General features: G+C 38.7%; 2 protein-coding genes across 19 annotated transcripts in view; one reads left to right on the top strand and one right to left on the bottom strand.

Moving 5' to 3' along the window:
- SORBS2 (sorbin and SH3 domain containing 2) overlaps nt 1-21138 on the top strand; it is a 208996-nt gene that overhangs the window by 179649 nt on the left and 8209 nt on the right. For all 18 annotated transcript variants that reach the window (XM_059384281.1, XM_059384266.1, XM_059384263.1 and 15 more), the window contains 3 exons: nt 4028-4142; nt 4227-4355; nt 5266-5469. In XM_059384281.1, coding sequence (XP_059240264.1) covers nt 4028-4142; nt 4227-4355; nt 5266-5469 — 448 coding nt within the window. The remainder of the gene's footprint in view (nt 1-4027; nt 4143-4226; nt 4356-5265; nt 5470-21138) is intronic.
- Nucleotides 1320-21138, bottom strand: part of CFAP96 (cilia and flagella associated protein 96) — a 164503-nt gene continuing 144684 nt past the window's right edge. The window contains exons 7-8 of the mRNA XM_059384290.1: nt 4499-4636; nt 1320-1393 (exon numbers count right to left, since the gene is read on the bottom strand). Coding sequence (XP_059240273.1) covers nt 1373-1393; nt 4499-4636 — 159 coding nt within the window. The 3' untranslated portion in view covers nt 1320-1372. The remainder of the gene's footprint in view (nt 1394-4498; nt 4637-21138) is intronic.

Raw genomic sequence — 21138 nt, 5'->3', positions numbered from 1 at the left:
TCTTTGTTTCTAGAATTTTTGTGTCAAGAATGAAATAAAAGTGAAATGTTGGCGAGTAAACACTACCTGAGAGAATTTGATAACATTTATTTATCCAACCATATCCAGGACAGTTTGCAGGGTAGAGGAGTAGAACAGTGAACAAAGATTCCATAGTCACACCTCCATGTCCTAACACTTTAACACTGAGATTCTGAGCAAAATTTTCACCTCTGGTCTTTTGATGTTGGTATTTTCATACTCCTGTGGGGCAGTATTTTTTTTTTTCTTTTTGCCTTTTGTACTTAGGAACTTGTTAATCAGATGGGCATGTGTTAGTACTAAGCACATAAAGAGGCTTAAACAGGAGGGAACCTTCCAGATCTGTTGTGGCCCATGGGTACAGACCTGATTTCAGAAACCCTGATCTCCATTAGAATTCAAGATATTGAAACAGTTGAATATTGGCATTAAATTATCTTGTGTTGTTCAGACAGAATATTTATAATAATAAAATATTGTATTCATAAAAATGTATAATATTATATTAATCAATTAATAGTTCTAGAAACTGTCTCTGCCATATGACATACAAAAAATAAAATCACTCAGATGTGGGTAATACTGCTGAGATGGTGAGTGAACTAAATAGGAAAATGCTGTCTAGAAATTAAGATGGCTTCAAACTAGTCTTTAAAAAAATCCTGAAGAAAAGCTTACCTACTTTTTTTTTTTTTTGATGACATAAGTAACATCTGCTTTGTTTGTACTACACTCTAGTAGCTCTTTGGATACAGTGTGACAATTTGTATGATACGTGTCACTTTTACAAAATAATGACTTAGAACGTGTAAATTTCATTTCTTCCTTGTGACAAGAAATCAGAATGTATGAAACCCCGAGGAATGACGGGGCACATAACACAGGAAAGGTATCCACCCAGGGCCCTCAGCTTTTTAAGAAAGCTTAATAAGAAACAGGCTTTGGGAGAAAGATGATGTACAGTGCTGAGGGAAGTGTTTGGGGTGTTAATTGTGTTGCTGGATTTTGTTTGCTCCAAGTGCCAAGCCTTCCGCCATCCTCCAAGGCCCTGTCCTCATTGCAGAAGCTCTGAGTTAGCAGAGGTTCAAGCTGGCAAATGGCACAGCCTTTCTGAATGGTTGTCTGCGCCACCCCCCACCTTCCACGAAAATCTTTCGACACCTACAAAATCGAATTGCGTAAGACTTCAGAGAAGTCGATCCAATAACCACCCATGGAAGCCAACCCATATTTTTTGTAAAAAAAAACAAAAACAGAAACAAAAATCGTTTCCCACATACCATAAGTAAGCTGGTCTGATGGCTGCTTAACCGTATTCCTCTGGTTCCTTCTCGGGAAATGTAAAAAGCAGTCAGTCCTCAGTGTAGTCGCCCTATTTGACACAAAAATCGAGCTTATGGATGACTTGTGCAGCTTTAAAAGGCTCGCACCCCCAGAAGCACTGAATGTCCTGGAAATACTCTTAATTAATAGCTAGATGTGAGTGCTTTTCATGCCTAACATCTTATAAACAAGAGACCGGTAGATGTATCTGTTTTAAATAAATAGGTTTTAAAAGCTATTTTTCCTTTCCCTAATGCAAAATGTTTAATTTACAAAAACACAGCTCAGTAACTCACCCAATGTAATCTCTCAATTGTAAAATAGGAAAAAGAGATAAAATGTCATTTCCAAAGGCTGTCAATGGCCTCAATTCAAAAGGTTTAGGGGAGGGAGGGAGCAACCTTTACCATAATGGGGCTCAGAAAATCTAGGTCTGAGATGAGAGAGACACAGTTTTGAAAACTGTTAAGTGAGATTTCTGTCCTTTATCTAGAAGCCTTCAAAATTTTAAACACAAACCTTTAAAAATAGATTTGATTTCTTTTCACATTGAAAAGAAAAAGTTAGTTTTCTCTAATTGACATTTAGCTAAGCTTCCTAGTCTCCTTTCCAGAAACAAAACACACCTGCTGCTAAGAAAGCTGTTGGACTGTAAACATTAAATATTTTGCTTTTTGTTTCCTACATCAGGCACTTCATAAAACAGGGAAATACTACAGTGAGGCTCTGTGAGTCTCCTTTGTCTTTAGGGTTACTGAAAATTTAATGCACTTTTTTTTTTTAAAGATTTTATTTATTTATTTGACAGACAGAGATCACAAGTAGGCAGAGAGGCAGGCAGAGAGAGAGGGAGGGAAGCAGGCTCCCTGCTGAGCAGAGAGCCTGATGCAGGGTTTGATCCCAGGACCCTGAGATCATGACCCAAGCTGAAGGTAGAGGCTTAACCCACTGAGCCACCCAAATGCCCCTGCACTTTCAGTGTGAATATTTTAGCACTTCTAATTGCTCAATTATTCTTTTAATATGCAACATCTTTTTTCCAATTAATTCTTTTACTAAATAAGAAATATTCTACATCTGACATCTACCTGTCTCTTCTTTATCTATTCGGCATCAATAAACGACCCAACTCCACGTTCTGAATGAAACAATGCAGAAGACCCAAGAGTGGGAAGGCCAGTGTCTAGGAAAGTGAGGCTCTTGGGAAAAGATGGGAAATAAGTGTCCTCGAACAAACATAATTATGGAGACAAAATGACAAACAGACAGAATTCCCTGGGTAACGAAGCCGTGAAAAACAGACGCAGTGAGGGTGAGCAGACGGGCGTGAATTCTCCAAAATAATGAATGTCTTTAGAACTTAAAATTACATTATCCACATTTACCGGCTTAGGAAAAAGCAGGTAACTAAGCTTCTTCTTTGAAAGAGCCCAGCTGGAAAACCATAGTTACCATCTTGAAAATATTTTTCTTTTTTAAAAACAAGGGGCACCATGTGTGGCTCAGTCAGTTAAGCGTCTGCCTTCAGCTCAGGTCATGGTCCCAGGGTCCTGGGATCGAACCCTGCATCAGGCTTCTTGCTCAGCGGGAAGCCTATTTCTCCCTCTCTTTCTGCCGGCCACTCCCCCTGCTTGTGCTCTCTCTATAGATATCAAATAAATAAAATCTTTAAAAGAAAAAGATCTAGAGGTGCCTGCGTGGCTCAGTCTATTGATTATCTCAGGGTGCTGGGACTGAGCCCCACATCCAGGCTCTGGCTCAATGGGGAAGTCTGCTTCTCTGCCTCTCACCCCGCAACCCATGTGCACTCTCTTTCTCCAGAAAATAAATAAATCTTTTTAAAAAAGGGACAAAGTAGGCAACAAGCAATCTGTTTATGTCTTTACACTCCAAACATGTTTCTCTCCATGCTCCACGAAAGAACAAAGATCTTTCTCTTTACGCAGAATACATTCCTCATCAAAACATTCCACTTCAATGCCTGACAACCAGCTTCAAGGACCCATAAATAACAATTTTCTGGTGATAGTCCTTCTGTGCTACAGCTAAATATTGATTTTCCTTATTGTAAGCGTTAGCACATCAAAAGGAGACAGGAAGAGAGAGACGTCAGTTACCCCGCTAACTAGCTGACCGGCTTCAGGACAAATGAAATCAGTGCAGACCTCATGTACCATTATACTAAACGCCACTGCTCCTCCACGATAAACTCCTGATAACACAGCAGTCGCCTGTCCCTGCCTTTAAATCTCATAGGCATCTGCCCGTGATTTATATCCAGTGTGATGTTTACACTTGTTCTCTTCTGAAATCACTTCTGACATTGTAATGTGATCAGTGAATTCTAAGAGTTTGCAAGGAAAATCCTTATGTAACTGGGCTCGGCAGATTATTTAATATATATTAAATATATATTTTTTAATTTAAATATATTTTAAATTATATTTAAATTTAATTTATTTTAATTTAATATATAATTTAATTCATTGATTTATTATTTATTTATATTATTATTTATTATTATTAATTTAATTTAATGTATAATATATTAATATATATTTTAAATATATAAATATATAGGGACAGTATATTTCTCAGCCAAATGCCGATCGAGCGAGAGTATTGATCTCACCAGTCATTGCTCTACTTCGAGGGGAAACCCACTGAAACCTGTCTCTTCCAGGGAGCTGTCGTTTAAGAAAGGAGATACTGTCTACATCCTCAGGAAAATAGATCAAAACTGGTATGAGGGAGAGCACCACGGCAGAGTGGGCATCTTCCCAATCTCCTACGTCGAGGTAGGTCCTTTCCTTTCCCTCTTCCGTGGTCCTAGCTTCCAGACTCCCCACAGATCAAGACTAAGTCCCTGTTGTCCTTTGCAGAAACTCATACCTCCCGAAAAAGCACAGCCCGCAAGACCCCCTCCGCCAGCGCAGCCTGGAGAAATCGGAGAAGCTTTGGCCAAATATAATTTCAGCGCTGACACAAATGTGGAGCTATCGCTGAGAAAGGTACCCCGGCTGTTTTCTCCAACAGCGCCTTTTGAAAGGCTCTTATTTTCAAAACTAAAATAGGTTACCTTTTTCTTAGACATTTTTGTGCTTCCCCCACGTGCTACAAAGGACTCTATAAGACCACCCCCAGGCGCCCTTACCCAGGCTCCTGTGTCCTTCCAGATGAGGTTCCCTGCAGGACACAAAGCTTCTCGCAGGACCTTCCCTCCCGGGCTTAGCAGGGCAGGCTCCGACTCCTCTCCGAGGGGCGCCTGGGGCTGAATCTCCCGGACCTCTTTCTATGGAAACATCAAAAGGAAAAGAACACTTTCATGCACCTCGAAATATTGTTGCCCTGCTGATTTATTATTCAAATTAAAAAAAAATACTGTTCCAACATTTAATTTTATCTTGGCATCAAGGAACGGTCCTCACATAATGCAGGAACTTTTTGCGCCGGAGCCTTTCAGAGGAGTCATTTGCGCAGTGCTCCTGCCTTGATCAGCACCCTCTGGGCCTCAGGACCGACCCGAATTCCACTAGCAACTTACCCAGTTCTAGGAGCTCTTCTGAAGCATGTCAGAAAGAGCCCCTTGACTTGAAGCAACTTTACGCAGTGACGAAAGAGCAAAAGAAAGAGCAAATGAACGTCATGTTCATGTGCTGGCAGCAAACACAGGTCTGCACAGAGGACACGCTGGAGAGTCACGGAACGGTGGTTCTAGAACCTCATTGTCCATCAGGGCAGTCCTTAGCCAGGAGCAAGGAAGGGAAGCCCCACCGTTCTTATCCGGCAGAGCCTCCTCCGGTTCTCCCCTCTCTGCCCAAATGGAAGACTACTGTTTATCAGACAACCATGACAATTACACTTTTTTGTTGTTGTTATCACGTCTCTATTTATAACGCACTTTCCTAATATTCCTTACAGGGAGATAGAGTTATTCTTCTTAAAAGAGTTGATCAAAACTGGTATGAAGGTAAAATCCCAGGAACCAGCAGACAAGGCATCTTCCCTGTTTCCTATGTAGAAGTTGTCAAGAAGAATCCAACCACAGGTGCTGACGATTACCCCGACCCTCCAATCCCCCACAGCTACTCTAGTGATAGACTCCACAGCTTAAGTTCCAATAAGGTAAGAAGACATTCTAGCATATTGTTATAATACTTGGGAGCCTGAAGTAGGATTGTCAATATGTAACATTAGGCGTTAGACTAGAACATCAAATCTATTGCAAAGCACAAAATGTATATATTTCTAAGTGTGCGTGCCATGTCAAGTCAATGTAGTTTCTTCTTCTGAGGGCCGCTAGCACAAAGGTTTAATGCTGGATTTTTATCATTTTATTTTTCGAATTAAAATACTGACAGAGAAAACATTAGTATCACAATTATCTCATACGATACGATATATACATGTGTACATACACATGTGTCTGCTTTTTGAAATTTTTTCTGAAGCTTGATTTTTTTCCTAAAGCTTGATTTTATTTTTATAGGTGCATCTTTTACATGGATCTGTATAGGTATAAGTCATATATATAAGTATATGTAGATAGATCTCAAAATGGTCTCAAGGCATGGTAATTAAGTTGACAAAATTCTATAAGAGTCTTGTTTTTTTTATATATATAGAAAAAGAGAGGAAAAAAATTTAATTAAGGTTTGTAAGTCAGTTTGCTTATTAGTTTGAATGAAAATGTCATTGGTTATTAAGTTTAGGGTGATTTTGTGCCGGAACTACTGTCTCTCTTGAGCTGTTAGCTGAAGATCATTATCTTTCTCAATATGTACTCTAAAAGGCACTTTGCTTCCTGAACTGGTTAATTAGAAAAGGCTATTTTCCTACTTTTCTTAATCACAGTGTGAAGTTTTCCTTAATTTTCTATGGGATTATAATATGTTGTATTCTTCTCATGGATGGTATTTAGGGATTTCTTTCTCCTTCTCATTAACTTTCAAGTGTAAAACTTAAAACTACCAAGGAACTGTTCCACTTTCCAACATTTTAAACATTTTATTTTACACAATTTATTAACCAGTTTGGCTGGTACCTAGAAAATAAACCATTTAGAGCTAACAAAATAACATCAATGTATCAAACATTATTCAAATGTGAAGTCATCATGTCCCAGTGCAAAAAAGCATCCCAGGTGACCCTCTCAAGAGAAGCATTCTCTTTTAAAAAGGCATTTTATTTATTCTACTCCTCTTTAAAGACTGGCTTTCAGCTGCTGGGTAATTGCTCTTAATCCTTTATCATTGGATAATATCGTTGGGTAATACAACAATACCCTCTGATTTTGTCTGATTGATTAGAAAGTTTTTTAGACGCTCCTTCAGTATATGTATTTCACTACCAGAGCTTAGTTCTAGAGATCAACGTCCTTCCTTCACAGTTCCTACTGATAAAAAGAAAAGATCAGAATCTTCATCCTTATATCTATCTTAATTACCCTTCAGTCATCTCAAAAGAACTACTAGCTAAATTTCAAAGAGGCCGTACCTTCAAAGAAAATTTTATAAGAAAGAATAAGCATGCATCTACAAAGCCTTATTTAACATGTAAGAAATTCTTCCATAATGTCCTAACTAATACTGGCAATGCAATATTATAGATCGCAGCATTTTAATCTTGATTGTGAATGATTTAAATGTATTTTCAGTTTCCTAGGTTTTTTTTTTCTTAGAACACCAGATTTTACATTTTATAAATAGAGAAATTCACTAATAACTAATTAATGTTTATTCTCAACTGCTGGGAAGAAAACATGTTGAAAAGCTCATGTCTATAATTTGAAAAAAAAATACTTAATGGTTTCATCCTATCTGGTAATCTATGCTATGATATCACTGGCTTAATGAAGGAAACTTCTCAGGAGTGTTGAACTGAATCATTTTCAGAAAAGGAACTATAGTATTATATATCCTAGTTTCTAACTGATATTTGCAAATAGAGAAGGAACTCATTGACTCTTGAATCACTCTTTGATACACTCAAATCACATTTCTCAACATACTACCTTTTTTTTTTTAAAGATTTTGTTTATTTATTTGATAGATAGATCACAAGTAGGCAGAGAGACAGGCAGAGAGAGAGGGGGAAGCAGGCTCCCTGCTGAGCAGAGAGCCCAATGTGGGGCTCGATCCCAGGACCTGAACTGAAGGCAGAGGCTTTAACCCACTGAGCCACCCAGGTGCCCCTCAACATACTATTTTTATGCGAGGGGAGATTCAAATGTTGACACTATTTCTGCATTGCGTGTAGTGGAGTCCAACTCTAAGGAGAAAAGATAATTTCTTGATTTTCGTATTATAGGTATATTTATGTTATATAGGCAACTCAGATACTTGGTTTCACTGTTGGCAGAATCAAGTCCATTGTCAAGCTAAGCACTTTGAACCTGTTAGCATACGTATTGCCCACCATGGTCCGATAAAAGGAGCAGGTAATAACTGTGATAGTGGCAGTCATGACAAGAGTGGGATTTAAACGTCTTTCTTCCTCATTCACATAATATTCCTGAGCATGAGAAAAAAGGGAAAGTGAAAAGTCATAATCCTGAATTTTTACATATTTCACAGATTTTCAAAATCTTTTATGGCATTATATAACAAAGAGCATAAAACAGAACACTGGCTAGTAAGAGAACTCCTCTAAGCTATCAAAGGAGACTTAGGTAATTTCTGTCTTATTAAAAATTGAACACAGACAGGACTTGCTAAAAGTGGCTGTCTATCTACTAACAGACCACAGTGTAGTATCACTTTCTATCAGGTGCTCGGCAGCCTTTAGTCCCAAATCTTCTGGTAGAACATTCACATGAGCTTTGTGACTCTTTGCCTCATTTATCCCACCCCCTGCTGACAGGAAATCATATTTCCTTTAAAAAAATAGCTAAATAAATTCTATTAGTGCCCCATTCCTCTTAGAGCACACAGAAGTCAAAATTACGTGGCCCTAGGACCAAGAGTGCTGAGTACCTGAGTAAAGTCTTATCCTAAACAACCAACTAGAAAATGCATCTCAAAATCTTCCTTGAAGATTTTTTTTCTTTCCAAACCCAAACCGTCTACCTAGAGAGAATGAAAGTAAAATGTCATCCATGTCTAGCATTCTTTCTAGTTCAGCAACAATAGATAAATGTCTTAGAATGCTCCTAGGCGGAGCTTCTACAACTATTTTTCAGGAATATCCACTAAAATTCTGTTTTGTTCAATATGTCTGAAATATAGTGATAATATTAAGATACACAGTAGTATATTTTTGCCTCAGGAGGTTAAGTTTCATAAATTATATTTCACAGGTTAACATAAAGGAATGGGAGTCCTAGCAGAAGTTTACTCCCATTAAAATCATATGTCCCCTTTCTATGTAAACTTACTTTGGATTTTTTAAACTTTGAAGTAGAAGTTACCATAAGTCAAGTTGTATTCTGATGATGAGTTTCTGTTCTTGAAAAATATTTTTCAGAATTTATTCATTTGGAAACGTGTTCATGCGTAATGATGTAAAAATATCTTATGCCATATGTTATAATTACCTTGCAAACATAAGTGAGAAAACTATGGAAGTTCCGAAGTTTTGGCACCATTACAGGAAGAAAGAATACTAAACAAATTCAAAGGATAAGAAAAGGTTTCATTATTGAAAACTTCATTTAACAGTAACATTATTGAAACCTTCATTTAACAGTAGCATTATTGAAAACTTCGTTTAACAGTAACATTATTGAAACCTTTCATTTTACAGTGACATTATATCAGAGACCACTAAGTCAGTATCTGAACCCTAGTTTAAAAGAGCTAATCTATAAAATAAAATCACTTATGGGTTTCACGGTCTGACCTTGTGATCTCTTCAATAGCTTTATCTTATCCTGACACCTAAGATCTCTTACCAAATACTAGGAGAGTTTCCGTGTTCAGATAACCTTCTAGTTAACATGCTAATGATTTCATTTAAAGTCAGCAAAACATCTTTGAGTCGAAACTGTCGCATAAAATATTTTTATATGTATGACCATACCTTTCCTGCATTTCTCTGTCTCTGTGTTTTAATGTATTATTATTTTTATGACTTTCTTCGTTTCTTTTTAATGCCATAATCCCTGATCATTTCTAAGTTGGCTTCCAGGGAACCAGCCCCTGCTCCCATGCACAAAGCTTCACCTGGCTCAGATAAAACAGCCCCTGGGTGGCTGTCCCTGACAGCCACGTGTCCACCGGCAAATCCTTTGACCCCAGCGCCACCTCCTTTTCTGGACAGCTTCTTGGATGAATTAGAGAAGCTTGGTGCTTTCACCTTATCAGCTGACCAAGCCAAACCAAGTATCCTAGAGGAGATCCTTGAAATCAAGGAGGAGCCCTCAGTACTCCTCCCACTGCCTCCAGCTTCTGGACCTGCCAAGCCAGCTTCCTCTCTGCTACCTGTCCCCGGCTCAGGGGTGACCTCGGCTGCACTCCAGCCTTATGAGGCCAAACCACTGCAGGATTCCAGAAAGACAACTCAGAACAAGTTTGACAATCTGACAAAAATGGGAAAGGGCTTTAGAGGCCCCGAGAAAGTACCCGAAGTTCTAGGTGATAAGTTTGTGGCCTCTGCACACACGAATTTGGGTCCCTTGCCCCAATGTCTCCCTGTCATTGGAGAGGAAGATGAGGATATCTGTGAGGGGTTTATGTCAGGCATCCAAGGAGAGCCAGAATCTCAGGAACCAGGGGCCCTGTGGTGTGCCCATGATGGCCCAGAGGCCACACCAAGCCTGCACATTGAAGAGGAGGAAGAGGAGAGGAAACCCGCCTGCTTAAAATATCCTGTAGCCACCCCCACAGATCCTAGGACCCCTAAGGAAGACAGCAATGCAGCGAAGACCAGTAATGAGGTATTTTAATCTTGCCTAATTACTGAAGAACTAACCAGTCTTACTATATTTAGATAGTACAGTTAATCACATTAATAAACATTAATTTTAGCATTGCCCTACAAGAAATCCTCTTAAGAAACACAAGCACTGCCTCAGCTGGGGGGTGGAGGAATGGATGGAAACACACCAGATTTTAGTAAGATGACATAAATATATGATATAATTCCAGTATTTATTGGTGACTACAAATTCATATTTAAACAGTCTATAATGTATAGTCTTCCTGATTTTTGTTACTAACCGTGATAGCTACAGAGTTGAGCCCTTACTCTCAAACACTGTTCTAAGAACTCTTCATCTTTACTTTTCATAACTCAATGAGGTGGGTCATATTATTTGCCCCACTGTAGAGATGAGGACATCAATACACGGAGATGAGTCCAATTCCAAAGGCGATTTGCAAAAAAGGAGAGAGAGAGAGAGAGAAAGAGAGAGAGAAGGAGGAAACAAAAAAGTACTCCTGTGCCCTTTTAACTCCCTGAAGAAATAATTTCTTCAAGTTGGTGGCCACATAAGACTACTGATGGATTTCCGTCTTACAAACAAAGAATCTTGGGCAATGACTTTAATTAGTAAAGAAGGAAAACACCTTAAATCTTTAGCCTGTAAATTTTTCTCTTACAACAAAAGCAAAAGCAAAACTTGATCTTGCAAATATATCACCTGTAAATTAAAAAGAAAATTTGATTACTGGCAAAGACTGAAATTATGAAACAAAAAGAATGTTTTATATCATGTTACTATGCAAGTCACTTCCCCCCATGGATCCTTTATTTAAACATCTTAGAAAATGAAAATAATTTTCCAAAAATCCCATAGTTTTCTATGAAGACCTTACCAGGAACACACATATAGAGGCACAAGTGACCTATACTACAGGGTGTTCTTGGGCTTAAATAAAGATCAATGCCCACGAGGACCCTCAACACCCACAGAACCGTGAGGCTTGGCTAAGTTCCTCACCCAGAAGAGAAAAGTTCACCTGAACAAAGAACCCAGCCCCACCTACACTTGTATAAAATAAACACACTACTGAATACAAGAGATCATTCATTACAGGAATTCAAACATGTTTCTAGGTCAGTTATTTAAATAACTCATTTTCCCTCCAAGGTAATCAATAGTACGAGGCAATTAGATAGGTGGCTTTGTTCCCAGGAGCCTGTTGCCGGCAGGGAGGGGGAGGTTTCACAGTGGTTCCCACCAGGCACCCACAGGCGCACGCCCCACAGGCACACGTCATCGCTCCCACTCCCCTAGCTTTGAAGCAAACTCTCTAGAAATCGAGATCTACCTTACCAGCAAGTTACAAAGAGCCATCGCTTTTCATTGTTTCTCCTTCATGTTTAGAAGGAGCCATCCTGTAAATAGAAAGTTGTAGAATCTGGGGGTTCCTGTCTCCAGGTACCCACCTCAGAAAAATGATGCCACCCACTGGGAATTCTGAATCAAATTCAATAGAAAAAGTTAGTGCTTTTCAAGCAAGAACTTGTGATAAATGTCAGTTGCCAGGGTATTTGGTAACATTAAGATTATTTGAGGTTGGGGGATAATCTCCAGAGACCAGGTAACCTTGTTCTGGACATAAGCCGTAATCACATCTTGTCTTTCCTCAATCTTTAAGCTGCCTTCACTTTCTCCGGGAGATGGAAAGTCCACACCGTTTCCCAGCTGTCTCCTTCCCGCCCTTCCTTTTCATTCTCCCTCCACCTCTGTCTCTGACCTGAACTCCACACTTTCTCAGACTCCCCAGCCCTACTCTCCCCCCCTCCTCCCCAAATACCCTTACCAACAGGAGATAAATTCACCAGAACTAAAGGTAACTGCATCCTGAGTGTGGTTTTTTGCATGTCTTTAAATGAATTTTGTTCATTAGCTGTATTTAGATTTGTGCCATCTTACAAGTTCTAAAACGCCATGGAAATATTGGTTGCTAACTGTTAACAGCATTGGCATGGCCTCTGTCCAAACCTTTAAAAGACACACTTACAAAGCAGCTACACCCAGATTGAGGAGTAAAACAAACAAAAATGTATATATAAGAATAAAAAGTCATCACTAGATTTTTTTTTTTTTTTTTTTTTTGAGAAGCATCCCATTCAAAGACATCGACTCTGTTGCTTATCATCCTCTGTCCCTCCTCAGCGGGCTCATTGCCTCCCACGTGTCCTGCCCATCAGCGGGTTCAGCAGAGCCCAGGGGTAGGAAGATCTTTGGCACTGTCTTGAGTGCCAAGACACTTTTCTTCCACAAAATGGAAGTAGGTTAATGAGGATGGCGGGAATGACACTTTCCTGTTAACAGTTCACAAATCACCCAACTCTGAGTAGTGCAGCTGGCAGCCCTGCTGGGTTTTCAACTCCCTGTAAGGATACCGTGAAAACAGATGTCCAACAAAATTAGTGGCTGACCCTGGAAAGGGATTTAACCACAGCAGGAATGAACTCATCACAGGAGAGTTCTGGTTCTACAATCAGAATGATCTTGAAATCTCTTCCTTTACGCAAGAGGTGATACACGTCAGATAATAACCCATCCTCACCTCCAGTCTTTGGAAATGGAAATGGGAGCCTCTGCCCTTAAGTGAAAGCACAAAGGTTGTGGTAGAGTCGAGTTTCTCTGCTAGGAAAGCACCAACACCCAACTCCGGAGAAATGCCGTCTGCACAGTTTTCCAAACTCCCATCACCGCCTCCATCCACCCCAATAGTCCAGTAATGTGAATTCATCTTACCGATGAAGGGAATTTTTTGAAAAAGTGAAATAGTTTAAAGACTAGCTGCTCTCTACCCTTCATGGTTTCATTTTGGCTGATGTGAAATAATTAGGAAATTTTAATAATAATAATAATAATACCTCAGATAATATCTAAGACTAAGAATTTGCCTTTCCCCCACTCTTTCTGTGGTTTTCCTTTTAAGGCCAAAGTATTTCTTCCTTGCCTTTCCCTTACTTGTTCTTTAGCCCTTAAACTTCGTCCATACATGGCATAGTAACTTTAGAATTGGACCTCTCTAATTTATTCCTCTTTGAAGAATTTACTTATTTGAGAGAGAGAGAGAGAGAGAGAGAGAACAGGCAGGCAAAGCAGCAGGCAGAGGGAGAGGGAGAAGCAGGCTCCTCCCCTGAGCAGGGAGCCTGACTGGGAGCTCGATCCCAGGACCCTGGGATCATGACCTGAGCTGAACGCAGACGCTTAACTGACTGAGCCACCCAGGCACCCCCTGAACTTCTCTAACAGAGAGATGACGATCTCGCCATTGTAGTCTCAAGGACAAAACCAGGATTTACACAGGTTTATTCTGCTGCAAGAACCATGCTCAATCTCATACACACGTTAGGTTTCAGTTTGCAGAATGCTATGAGAGAATGGAGGTATTCACAACAATCATGTTTTCCAAGGATACTTTCATAACTACATCAAATAACTAACTCCAGAAAAATGGAGCATTTTCCCCCTCTATTTTATCTTACTCGAGAGCAAATGAGCATTATAAATCCCTCACTAAGCTTTTCGAAAACATTATAAATCTATTTTTTCCGTTCATGGGAAGAATATAAGTTGACTGAAGTTATCCGTGCTTGTAAATATAGAAGCAAACTGAATCAGCAGCAACGCTCAGGCCATCATTACAGTTTAACCCCACGTCCGGCACCGATAAACTGGGCTGGCTTGAGTCTTCTAAGAAGGCTGCCTGTTTCTTCCATGTCAAGAATGTTACGAGTTACACTCATTACAAAGCCACCCTGCACTAAAAGCAAAGACAAAATCAAATTTTAATAATGTTTTAGTAGATATGGCATAGTATGCATGAAGTCATTAAAATACTTTTATCAACCCCCACCCACCATTGTTTTACTTAGTGCATGCTAACTTAATGCAGTTTCAGTCTTTTATTTTCTGAGACAGTGTACGTCTTTCACATACAATCTAAAATCCTTCCTAAAAGTAAAATTCACCAACACTTTGTAGATGACAGAAGATTGAAATGTACATATACATGATGAGTGATATATAAATCAGAATTCAATATTTTCTCTAGTCTTTTGAGCATCCTTTTTGTAAATAGTGGTTTTTCATACTAGAAATGATCATAATTCTCTATTCCTTTATAAGCTGAACTTCCCCTTCCAGCTAAGAGACTTATGGCGTGTGGACTCAAATTGCAGTGTAAGCTCTTTATGATATTTGTCTTTGGGTGTCTTCCAAGAAACATTGTGTGCCCCTAAGGAAGACTGCTCACTCTAACACCATCCCACCAGAAAGTAATCCCCTTGAGCACAGTTCCGACATGGAATTAAGCACTAATTCTTCCTAATATGTCCAGAAGATCTTTCTGGCTGTTTATCCACATCAAGCCAACAGCTAAATGTTTTTTCTCTATGAGCCTTAATTTTCATAGAATCCCTGTATTAGTTGAGATTGGGGCAGCTTCTGCACAAGAAAATAATTATAGCTTAAACAATGTACAAGTATATTTCTTTTATGCATGAACGTAGGGCATCTAGGGCTGGTAGGTGACTCCATAGTCATCAGGAAATGCCATTTTATTTTAGCACATCATCTTCCTCAATGAGAAGTTTCCACTGCATGGCCCAAAGTGGCTGCACCAGTTCCAGCAGTCCCTTCCTACTGCATATATCCCATCTGACAGAACTTATCACATGAGCACATCTTGACACAAGAAAGGCTGAGAAATAGATTTTATTCAGAATTTCCAAGTCCCTGTTAGGATTCTGTTACAGAGGATGGACAAAGAAGAGAATGAATACTGGAGAACATCAAGCATTCTCTGCCATAACCCCTAATGAAAAATACTTAATGCATTTCTTATCTAGAGACTGCAGATGTGAGGTCAATTATTACTAATTATTATAAAAAACATTCCTCAGTGAGAGTTAACAAAACCACACACTTTTTTTTAAAAAAAAGTCTTTTAGTCCTACTGAAATTCCTGTAAGCATATCGAATACTTGCCTAACAGTGTGGACAAGTGGTAGATCTTGTCTACTCCTGGAAAGAAAATAAAGCATACTCACACAAAAAAGCTTAGTTGGTTCACTGTCATATTAAAAATCTTCCTTTGAAAGAATGCCAAGATAGTCACAAGATGGAGTCAGGACAATATTCGTGACATTTTATTTCATGATATTTTACCATTTTTTCCCAAAAAGCCATGTTTTTTCGTGATATTTTACCATTTTTTCCAAAAAAGCCATGTTTTTTCCCGATGTGTTTTGTTAGAAAATGTGCCCCTGAACAATGATTGAGACTTTTTATGAAACTCGGTGGGTATTAAGAGATATTTCCCTCTATCTTACCTTGCATCTGGTAGAATAAGCACAAAGGAAATAGGTCAGTTCTGAGGCTGTCTTGAACCCCATTGTTAAACATTCTTGTATGTGTTCTTAGCCGTCAACATTGCACTCAAACATCTTCTTGATGCCAGCTTCTCTCCGTAAGTCTCTTTCTGCTCTGCCTGTTGAGTTCCTTCTGAAAGCAGCACTTGCCGCCTGTGGTATGAAAACTGTGGGCAGCCGGGAGAGCTGTCTGTGGGCTAACTGGTAAACCCTCCCCGCTCTGCAACCGTTCAAGTTTGGCATGCTGCGTGTGCATGAAAAAGCAAAAGAGGAAAGCTCCTCCTGAAGGCCATAGAATGAGGACAAGAACTAATTAACTTCTTATGGATTTTCCAGGCTGACTTAAAAAGCGAGATATTTGTCTTGGGTAAGCCTCCGCGTAGCCCAGTGATGTCTAGGAGATCCTGCGGCTCGCCTGTCAGAGGGCTCAGCAGTTCCCACAGGGTAGGGTCAGAACACCCCCCCTGAGGCCGGGCACGCTGGCCACCCGTCCTCAGTAGGCTGGCTCTTCCTTCCTTGTCATTGCTGTGCTTTGCCCCTAAAGTAGAGCTAGAGATACCCCTGAGATGAAGGGACCATGATGATGGGCTGTGAAATCAGATCAACTCGAAAATCCTATCTTGTCTTTGGGCAACGTGTTTCCCTTTTACGCCTGTATGTGTCAGCTTTCTAAACACCAAAAAGACAGGATGACAATGCTCATCAGACAAGTAAGGGTGTAGTTAGTATATGTTGTCTTCTCCAGCCATCTTAGGCTTCCATGTTCTCTGTCGGTCGCTGCTTTCCTTCCAGTCACCATTTTTAGTGCAAAGAATAAAGCAGTTGCTAAACGTATATAGGACTCACACATTTCCAGTAATGTTTGCTTCTGTGGCTTTCAGTTTATTTTGATTTTTTTTTTCTTGAATCCATGATCCTTGTTGCAAAAATATCTGGTTGCTCTGGCAATGTGTGCTACATTTGCTCCATGATCCTTTTTAAGCCTAAACCAGAGATTGGAGGGTATTTTAGTACTCCCGTCTTTTGACAGCTCTGATTGAACTTAAAGGTGAAATTACCTTTCCCTGTAACTCTTTAGCTCTGTTCATATAAATGGGTTCCAAATGGGACGATCAGTTCTGAAGAAGGCAGCCAAGGCATTTGGGGATTTCTGTCTCTGCAAAAGTCTGTCTTTTCACCACTTTTATTTGATAAACGCGGGTTTCACCTTACCTGGTCTGCTACGGGACTATGGTTTCCAAATTGCTAAGGATGTGGTTGGTTGTAAAGAGGATTTCCTTTTCCGCTTTCAAAAAATGTAGCTCTCTCTGTTTCTGCCATGTTTGTGCTTTTAGCTGGCATCATGAGCCATCACTTTGTTTCTGAGGCAGAGATTTGGGTTGCCGTAGAGAAAGAGGAATGTTGATTTGAAGATACTCTTAGTCTCACTCACAGAAGAGCCTTCCAGAGCCAAAACTAAAAGGAGGATTTTTTTCCACAATTCATATGGCCCGGCCATAAATTTCCCGTGGGTCAGTGAGATGCTATGTTTTAGGTTACCTCAAGGTTTTTTTCTTTGCCAGATTTTTACATTATGTACTTATAAGTTCTGTATGTTCATGGGAAACATAAATATTCTGTATTCCTTAGATTCATGCAAAGTTGTGTGTCATAATTTGAGAAGGAAAAATAAGGCTATCAACATAAACATGGGATTGTTGTTAGGAGAATTCTATCGAATTCTGGTAGGCAAGTACTACCACTAACATTTTATGGAAAAAAATTTGACTGAAGAACTCTAGAAGTGCTTATAACTCTTTCAAATACTCTTCCACATTAGTACTTAATAACAGTCAATTCTTATTAAGAATTACCAAATATTAAATATAGCTAATCCCCAGAAATGCCTCTGCAGAAGCATGGTAGACAGAAGGGTTCTGAAACAACTGTGTCTGTCTGTCTGAGCGAGGGAAGTATATGGTTTACTATAATCAGAGATTCTAGGATATTCCAGACTGGTTCCCTTAGGAGCAGTAGGCTGGTTCTGGCTTCGAATATTAGCATGTGTTTAAACTTGTCTCATTTGTATCCACTTTTGATAACCTTAAAAAAAAGCTAAAGGGCGGGGAGGAGGGAGGGAATTGTTACATTGTCAAGGGAAAAAAGTTAAATTATTTAGGATTCCGTGAAAACAACATGGTGCTTCACTGGGTTTTCTCATTTTTATTGTATTCTTCAGACACATGTAAGTCTCTCTGAATGTCACAAATGTATATGCTATATTGATCACAAAACTGTTAAGAAATTATGAGTAATGAGCAGAGTTAAAATAGAAGCACGGACCCAAAATACTGGTGGCCAAAAAGCGATCCTTTCTCAAAAATTTAAAATGTGGGAAGGGAAGTACATAGTCAGAAAAACAGATGGCTATCAACACTCCGTGGTCTTTAAAAATACCCTTTCAAAATGGATGCAGGCTGAAGAGACTTTGTAGAGCGATCCCGAGGTATATTAGCGTGTTGCTGCCACTCCTCACCACTTGGGGGCAATAGAATGCAGATTCAGGACAGATCTCTTCTCAAGGTTTGTGCCCTTGGAGTTCTAACAGCGGAGAGAGGGGGGGGGAGGCAAAAGATAGTCTCCTAAGATAATTTCCTTGAGTATCCTTAGAGAACATAAACACTCGCCTAAAGGACAAAATGAGGGTGCTGATTTTAACGAACTTGGGCCATCTATTCCATCAGAGTAATTCAAGAAAGTGCCAGTCAAAATTGCAATTGTTTCTTCTTTTTACTTATTTGTGATATTAAGAAATGATCTTTGAGTTTGGGTTTCCTGATCTGAAAAATGAAGCTGAACGGTTATTAGGATTGTTTTTACATGACTGGAACACTTGAGAATTAATCGATCCGTGTGAGCTATCTCGGCTCTCTGACAAGAGAGGGGTAGGGTTGATGATGGCACCTATACGTAACAGAAGAAATATATCTGTGGAAATGTGGTTTCCTCCATGGATTTCCCGAGAGGGACAAGATTTTAATCTCTGTCTTGGCCAACTCTGATTTTAGAGATAATGAAGCTGAGGTGCATATCCAAAGTTACACTGTCAACACCCACACCAGAAAGACACAAAGGTGCCCTCATGAACAGCTATGAGTGCTACTTTTTCATCTATTAACCAAATACGCTTAAAATAAATGAATTCAAATACTGTAACTAGTCATCTTTCCTCAACACTGGTTCCTCACTCTCCAGATTCACATGGAGATGATTCCTGTTAAGATAACCTTAGAAAGATTCTAGAAGTCACCATCATCTTAATAAAGGCTATGATAAATCTTGGCCTGAGCATGTGAACAGTATAGAGACCCGGGAAATCAGAGAAGAGGGTGAGGAGTGTGGTTCTCTTAAAGGCAGTAGAGGAAAAAAAAGACATATTGGGAGGGGTTGATAAAAACAAGAACATTGCTGGCTGGCACACCCAGGAAGACGACTCCTTGAGACGTAAACACCTGTGGCATTAATGGAGCCACATAATTCTAGCAACAGCCCGATGTGCATAATTGTCAAAGGGGCGATTCACTTAAATTACTTATGATGTGAGTCAAATTAAAGGATTTAAAAGTAGTAGAATTATAATGATGACAAGGAAAAGGTTCTATATGGACTTTCAAAGTAGATTGTTTGGTATCAAAGAACAATCTGATTGTTAAAGTCGTAGTCACATTTTAACATAAGAGATCAATGAAATTAGACCAGCCAGTTGTACCAAGCCTTGGATGCCATGATGGAAAAGTCAAACTTTGACTCAACTTAAACATACTAGAATGATTCAAACACGTAGAAAGAGCACAATGGAATATATTTTACAAGACATTTTTCTTTGAAGATAAGAACAGGTAATCAGATAATATTTTCTTATTTATAACTACACTATGCACTGTAAAGGGTGCTATGATGTTCTGTGAGACCAGAGCATCTGTCCTGGTATATGCTTTGAAATACAGCATTTTCCATTTTTTTAAATTACATTTTTATAATTTTTTGAGTGACTAATAGGAGCATTTTCACTATCATGTGGCTTGAACATATAATCTTTGGCAAGAAATTTTACTCCTGGAAATGTGCTTTAAATGATCCAAAGCAAGGAAATAACCCTTTGTATAAAAATATTTATAGCACTTTTGCTCAAGATAGTGAAAAAATGCTAGACCAACCTCTACTTCTAAAGCAAAAAAGAGGAATCTTTAAGAAATCTAAAAAATATTTCCACAGTTTTGTGAAGGAACATTATTCTGCAGTGATTTAAAATGCAAAAGAAGACTGGAAAAGTATTATAAAATATTAATAGCAGTCAATATACATATGTCTTATTCCTGCATGAAAGTTATTTATGCGTGATTGGACAAGAATTTAAAAACAATTAATAGGATATAAGCTTATGGTTGACTTGTATTTATTTTACATATATTTATTTTTATTCATTTCTTACTTCTATATAACATAGAATTATTCAATATATTTCCATTGAATTAAATGGACAACAAGGCTAGAAAATAGTTTAGTCTTCATAATTCTTAAAATCGTGTATCTTATTTCAATAATAGATACATTATCAGTAATTTTATATTGACTTAAGGAAGTATTGTACTCTTAAGTCATGCATGTATTCAATAATTCTTATCCACTCTTTAGTCTTAAGTTTATATATTCCATGCACAGACTGTTGAGTGAAGTTTCTAAGAATAGTGTGAGTAAACTTCCAATAGATTGACAGCTTCAAGTTTTAGTAACATAAATATTTAGTCTTATGCTAGAGAGTTTGGATAGGAAGGGAGTGAATAATGAATTTAGGAAGGAGAGCAGCTTATAGACTCAGACTGAAAGAAACCCCAGATTTCCTCATGCATTCTTGGACCGGGGGAGTTCTATGGACAATTTGCAGAGGAAAATACCCAGTCTGTTAGTAATCCATTCAGAATTCTGGGACCCAGGAATTGGCCCTGGTATCTACGGACATGGACTTACTAACTAATTCAATAGTCCTCAAGAAGAAGATGATTTTGAAATGTGTTATGAAATAATTGTAATGCTTTTCTTTTCCTGAAATAGTAACATTTAGGTAGTTGGTATGAACAATGTCGAGTTTACATATTCAGCAAACATATTAACTTTCATTCGTTGCAATATTTATGTGGATATATGGGATGCTAAGGTTTGTCATTTCCAATATTATAAGTATCTATTACAGATACTGGTCTTGATGCTTAGTTTAAAAAGAAAGGAAACTCTTTTGAGAGTTCAGTGCACTGGAAATTTCTACCAATATTTCTCTTCTAAGGTAAAATGTTACATGTTACCTGGATATTGTTTGTTACATTCTATTTAAAGTTCTCTGTTTTCTCTTTTTAAAAATGCATGTGTTCTCTCCACATGGAGAACAGAGAGTGTTAATTCCAATGTAGCATGGGATGTCTGCCTATCTATATTTTCATCCGTACTGTACGTGAAAATGTTGTCTGTGAAGGAAAAGCAGAA

Source organism: Mustela nigripes, chromosome 18, assembly GCF_022355385.1.
Source record: "Mustela nigripes isolate SB6536 chromosome 18, MUSNIG.SB6536, whole genome shotgun sequence".
Lineage (NCBI taxonomy): Eukaryota > Metazoa > Chordata > Mammalia > Carnivora > Mustelidae > Mustela > Mustela nigripes.
The sequence above is the reverse complement of the archived record's forward strand: the minus strand, read 5'-3'. Positions and strand labels throughout refer to the sequence as shown.